At 32.1% G+C, this 6,454-nt stretch overlaps 1 protein-coding gene and 1 non-coding gene across 3 annotated transcripts; one reads left to right on the top strand and one right to left on the bottom strand.

The window, feature by feature from the left end:
* Positions 1 to 558: 558 nt before the first annotated feature.
* Positions 559 to 5,257, top strand: LOC109814192 (uncharacterized). 2 transcript variants are annotated; one of them, XM_020378565.3, is made up of 8 exons: positions 559 to 700; positions 799 to 903; positions 1,027 to 1,581; positions 2,234 to 3,493; positions 3,594 to 3,918; positions 4,172 to 4,430; positions 4,523 to 4,756; positions 5,012 to 5,257. In XM_020378565.3, the coding sequence occupies exons 2-8, from the start codon at positions 814 to 816 to the stop codon at positions 5,040 to 5,042; spliced, it is 2,754 nt and encodes a 917-aa protein (XP_020234154.2). In that variant the 5' UTR covers positions 559 to 700; positions 799 to 813; the 3' UTR covers positions 5,043 to 5,257. The 2 variants fall into 2 exon arrangements, with proteins under 2 accessions (XP_020234154.2, XP_020234153.2); XM_020378564.3 differs by having other exon boundaries at positions 562 to 700; positions 796 to 903.
* A 764-nt stretch (positions 5,258 to 6,021) lies between these two features.
* Positions 6,022 to 6,103, bottom strand: TRNAS-AGA (transfer RNA serine (anticodon AGA)). The gene has a single exon. It is a non-coding gene; the product is annotated as a tRNA-Ser (tRNA).
* Positions 6,104 to 6,454: the final 351 nt, after the last annotated feature.

A 6,454-nucleotide genomic window follows, 5' to 3' on the forward strand; every position in this document is an offset into this window, starting at 1 on the left:
GCATTCCATTAATTATATGCTACACTTATTGTATAAATTCATTACCCATCATCCATAGCAGGAGTAATATGTTGATTTAATTTGTATTTGGAACTAATTGTAGTTTCTGTATCTATAGTGAATTCTAACATAATTTTTAGTCTAACGTAAATAAATAATGTTATTTTAAACACGACCTTAGGGGTGTGTATTTTTCACGCTTTTATTTTCAAATAGTGGCGCTCAGAATTTGTATAAAAAAAAATTAAGTAAAGTTTATTAATTAAATAATAAGACTGAAAAAACTATATTTTCTTTTATAAATTTCAACAAATAATTAAAAACTAAAAGTATTTAAAGAGTGTTACTAACATTATTTCTCTTGCAATGATTTTATCTCACTTTTAACTGTGGTTTTTAATTAGAAGTTCGTAAGTCTAACAAATTCAAAACTTCAACACAGAATAACGTTTTTCTATATCAAGTTTTTTTGTTATCTAGAGTTTTTTTTTAATATACTGAGATGTACTAGTAATTAAGCTTGCTTTTCATCTTTAAAAGGGTGAGCATTGATGATAACCATGTCAAGCTTTTATCATCCGTTGTATCTTTAGTTGTGACGTTTTATTCAGCTAAAGTAGCTTTTCATTTCTACATCTAAAGAAATGCTGTTTAGCTGTTGAAAAAGTTTTGTACGGGAAACTCTTCAGTTGCTTAACTGGTAAGCGATTCTCAATATTACTCCTTGTTTTTCTATGTACAAAACAAAGAGAAGCTGTGAAAACAAGTTTTGTGCTTGTGCTATTGATTGATCAGTAGGACTAAGGAGCAAGGATGAAAAATCATCAGCATGCAGACTTGTTAGATATTGTATTCTCCTGGACTCTGGAGGATGTTCTCAACGAAAATCTTTTCAAACGCAAGGTATTTTTTCCCCACTTAATTTGAAATATTCTAATATAAAAAGCCACACCAGTCCTTTAATTTCCTTCTTTTTCTATGTCCTTATAAAGGAAGGTTAAAACTTAAAACATTGTTTTCTCGCAGGTGAAGAAGATTCCACAGACATTCTTGTCAACCAAAGATTACATGAATTCCTTCATTCCTGCATTGATTGAGGAAACACATAGTGATCTGTCTACAAGCCTTATAAGTGTGTCTCAAGCTCCTTTTTGTGAAATCATGACACTTGAAAGGTCTAGGGACTTTGAACTTCCCAATGACTTGTTCTATCAGATTTCCTTGAAGAGCACTAGTTTTGATGTGAATGGTGTACGAAATTATGAACCTGAGGTTGGAGATCTCATTGCATTCACAAGTATAAGACCTAGAAGCATGGATGACTTGAAGAAGACCAAAAGACATTTCCATATTGCTTATGTTACAGGGCCTCGAGATATATTTGATGAGATCCCTTTACTGTCATCTATGATCTTAGATAATGATGTTGGATTTGACTCGAAGAGTAACAAAAAAAAAAAGCTTTATGCAGTCTATCTCTCGAACATGACAACAAATATTCGAATTTGGAGAGCCTTGAACTTACAATTGGAGGGTGCATATATTAGCATATTTAAGAAATTGCTAAAAGCTGATTCAAAGGTATGAATTAATCACCAAATCATTCATTCTTGATAAGCTTCTCAGTTATTCAATAACTTAAAGTGATGCATGCTATTTACACATTTCGCAAACATTAACTTGAAGTGATTTGAAAGTGTCGTGCATTCTTGTGAAAGTTGCAATTTATGTTTATTTTAATCTCTGTAAAGCTAGACTTGCCATTATGCATGGCATTGAAAAGAATATCCAATGGTGCAATTATGATGGAATTGCTTAACTCATTTTTGGTGGGTTCTATAATGTCACATGAAATTTAAGAACTTCATTTTTCTGTACAATGGTGCAATCCTTAAAAAAAAAATTAAAATGAGTCCTACAATTGTCTAACAATACTTGAGAACTATAAAGAACGATGCTTATATAAGAACTATCACTCGATTGTTCATATAAAGAACGTTGCTAGCAATACTAGAGAACTAAAAAGAACGTTACTTATATAAGCAACAGTTCTTATAAGAACTATATCACTCGATTGTTCCAATGGTAAAACTATAATTCTATGTTTAAGAACCCCATGTACAACTTTTATTGAAGATGCTCTTAATATTAGTTGTTGTTCTTAGATTTTTCCTTGCTCTTAAACATAGTTATAAGAAAGAAACATATTTCATGTTTTCTTTGCATTTTACAGAGCGGAGAAAACTGTGGCGTGTGCTTGTCTGGAGAAAATCGTAGCCTAGCCTATTCTAGTGTGCAAAACACAATCAGTGCTCAGAATCTGAATGAGTCTCAAAAGGATGCGGTTTTAAGTTGTGTCACAATGAAGAAATGTCATCATAATGACACTATTAAACTTATATGGGGGCCACCAGGGACTGGCAAAACGAAAACAGTTGCTTCCTTGTTGTTGTCCCTACTCAAGCAGAAAACTAGAACATTGACATGTGCTCCTACTAACACTGCAGTGTTGCAAGTGGCAGTTAGGTTGCATAGTTTGGTTAAGAGTTTTGTTGAGTGTGATTGTGAGACATATGGGCTTGGTGACATAGTGTTATTTGGCAATAGTTCTAGAATGAAAATAGAGACTTACAAGGGTCTTGGGAAAATATTTCTGGATAACCGTGTGAATGATTTGTTGCGCTGTTTTTCTCCATTGACTGGTTGGAAACATTACCTGGAATCAATGATCAAGTTTCTAAAGGATCCTGAAGAGGCATATGTTTTATACAAGCATGGTGTGGAGGTGGAGAATCTCATGTCAATAGAAAAATTTGCTAAGCAAAGTGGCATTAATGTAGAACTTGCATATAGTTCATACAAGAAACGTGTCAAGAAGCATGATCCTATGACATTAGAACAATTTGTGGAGAAAGAATTCCCTTATATTGCTGAGCAATACCTCATGTACAAGGATGATGAAAAGTTGAGTGCTGGTATGACAATAGAGCAATTTATAAAACATAGGTTCAGTTTCCTTGGAGAGAAGCTCGAGTTGTTCATGAGAACATTGTACACGCACGTACCAACATCTTTTATTCCATTAAAGGTGGTGAAGAGCATGTTGAGAGCTCTGAAATTGCTTAAATCTCTTGAAATTTCCATGCAGTGTAAACAAAGCGTTCTTGGCCACTTTGGATGGTTAGGCTTCGAAAGAGATGAATGCCTTGGCATCCTGAATTCTCTTTCTAAGTCAATTTCACTTCCCAACAACCTTAGAAACAAATATGGAATATCAAAGTTTTGCTTGATGAATGCGTGCTTAGTTTTTTGTACAGCATCAGGTTCTTCTAAATTGTACTCTGAAGGAATGACACCATTCAAATTTTTAGTAATTGATGAAGCTGCACAACTAAAAGAATGTGAATCAACCATTCCATTACAACTGCCTGGCCTCAACAGTTGTATCCTAATAGGTGATGAGAGACAACTTCCTGCAATGGTCAAAAGCAAGGTACTCGAGAGTTGTTAATATTATCAATATCATTGTTATGTGATTTGGTTGTGGCTATTTAAGATTTTTGTCTAATGTGTATAAATTGGTTTAACTTTAGATTGCTGACAAGGCTGAATTTGGAAGAAGTTTGTTTGAGAGGCTGGTATTGTTGGGGTACAAAAAGCATATGCTTAATGTTCAATACAGAATGCATCCATCCATTAGCATGTTCCCAAGTAAAGAGTTCTATGATCAGCAACTCTCTGATGCCCCCACTGTCCGAGAAACAAGTTATGACAGACGTTTCCTTGATGGAAAAATGTATTCTTCCTACTCCTTTATTAACATACCTAAGGGTAAAGAGCAGTCTAATCATGACCACAGTTTGATGAACAAAATTGAGGTTGCTGCTATCTCTGAGATTATTGGATGCCTTAAAAAAGGTCACTTTCTCTTTCTACCTCTCCTTCTATTGTGTCATTGAGTGCGTGTCAATCTTACAGTCATTTAATCACATATTAACGTATATGATAAGTTTGTTTATTTTTATAGTAATTTCTTTATAAGTCATATTTTGAATAATTCTTATTAATTGACAGTACAAAAGTCTTTATACTGATAATACATGAAACTAAAATGTAGTGTATATATGCATTACATGATTAACGTGAATTCCTTTTTAATTTTTTCATGCAGAATTTTTTAAGACAAGGAAGAAAGTTAGCATAGGAATCATATCTCCATACAAGGCTCAAGTTTCTGAAATCCAGAAGAAAGTTAAGAAGTACACTTCGGTTTCTGATTCTCATTTCTCTGTTACTGTTCGTTCCGTTGATGGTTTTCAAGGTGGTGAAGAAGATATAATAATATTCTCCACTGTGAGATCTAATGGGTGTGGAAAAGTTGGTTTTCTTTCCAATAGACAAAGAGCAAATGTTGCTCTGACTAGAGCTAGGTACGTTACTCACATATTTTGGTTCTTTCATGCTCTTTCCAAGTTATAAATATGCAATAGAAAATTGATCTTTTTTCTTCTTTTTAATGCAGATATTGCCTTTGGATATTAGGTAATGCAGCAACTTTAATCAATAGCAACTCTGTATGGAGAAAGCTAGTTCTTGATGCTAAGAAAAGACATTGTTTCCACGATGCCGATGATGACAAGAATTTGGCTCGTGCTATTAAGGATGCTGTGTTTGAACTTGAACTGCTTGAATCAGAGTCACGGTTTAAGAAACTCAATCTAGGGGAAAAGTCAGAAATAGTGACTAATTTATCCAGGTAAGTGGAGGAATAATTTTTTATGAATTATTCATATAAATAATATATAATCCAATAACACAATTTGATATGAAGTAAATTTACTAGCATCATGTAAGATTGTTGGTAACTAAAAGCATGTAAAATCATTCCTCTTCATTAAATGTTGCACTGTGGTTATCCATGTATATATTTCTCTTGCATATGTTAGATTGGTTGCAGTGCTAGTTTCAGAACTTATGTTAGAACAATTTTAAGAGTTTCTGTCTGTGGCAGGTCTCGGAAACCAAGGTGCTTGTTGCATTAATTGCGAGGAATCCGATCTGTGATAAATTAAGACATTGAAGCAGAGCTGATATGGACGTACAATCCTGATTCTTGAAGGAGTTCATCACATTTTGAATTCGTGTATCAGTGACATAACATTCGGTTGTGTTGTTATTTAAGTTTGTAATTTTAGTAACTACAATTACGAACATATTTTTGCCATATATATAATCATACACCAGTCACTTTGGGGAATTTGATCTATATGTTCACACTTTTTTATCAAATTTTCTACTACACAACTGTGAAGCTTCATTTCTACTCTTTCATTTGTGAATATCATTATTAATGGCTACTCAGCTTCTGTAGTAGTTCTAAATCTGTTCTTTCATTTGCAGACACAACGTAAAAAAGTTGTTTCTGGTTGTGTATAAAGATTTACTCACATCTCCACGATAATATAATATCGTTTGCTTTTTTATAATATCGTTTGTTTCACTTATAATCCAAACATAGCAATTCCCTTTCTTTCTTAATTTCGCAAATTACATCCTTCTATTTTTCATGAATTTAATCCATCAAATTGTACAATTTTAAATTGATTGTTAACTTAACGCCCAGTGTTAAAAAAATAAAAAAAAATTAATGAGACAGTGTAGTAGATTATCACATCAAAGTTTCTCAAATATAAAATATTATGTTAACTGATGAACTAAAGTGGTACATTTAAAATAATGAATGGATCCGATTTACACAGCGAAAAAATAAGAGACATGAAAATTCAGGAAATTTTAAAAATACAATTAAGCTAAAATAGAACATGTGTAATTCATCCACAATAATAAGTAAGTTTTTTTCCTTTAATTAAATTTCTTTTTAAAAAATAAACTCTAATGTATAGTAATTTATTGTTAATTTAATTTTTTTAAAAAAGTAAAATAGTTAACTTAAAAAAGATAGTAGAGCATAAAATTTAGTCCTCCCTTGGATTCAATTTGTTTAATAAGATTTAAAGATATCGTGAACGGCAGGATTCGAACCTGCGCGGGCAGAGCCCACATGATTTCTAGTCATGCCCGATAACCACTCCGGCACGTCCACTTGATGTTATGAATGTAAATAATTTTATTATTCAAATCCAATTAGTTTTAAGCTGACACAATTAGAAACTTAGAAGTATTCCCTTCATTCTAACAATTTTGCATGGATGATTGGTGAATCAGGACTAAGGTTTTTTTTTTATTAAACTAGTGTAATTTTATTTTATTTTATTAAATTAATGTAAGTTATTAAAATATAATTATAAAGTATGATATTTTTTTATACTAGTAATTTATAATAGTTTATAGTTAAAAAAGAAAAGCATTTGTCCCAGTTTATAACATTTAAATATTATTGTTAGAGGCCATTACCTACGTAAAAAAATAAATAAAAAGTAGAGTATGTCTTATC

The sequence above is a fragment of the Cajanus cajan genome, chromosome 9 (genome assembly GCF_000230855.2).
Source record: "Cajanus cajan strain Asha chromosome 9, NIPB_CcT2T_4, whole genome shotgun sequence".
NCBI classification, from domain to species: Eukaryota; Viridiplantae; Streptophyta; class Magnoliopsida; order Fabales; family Fabaceae; genus Cajanus; species Cajanus cajan.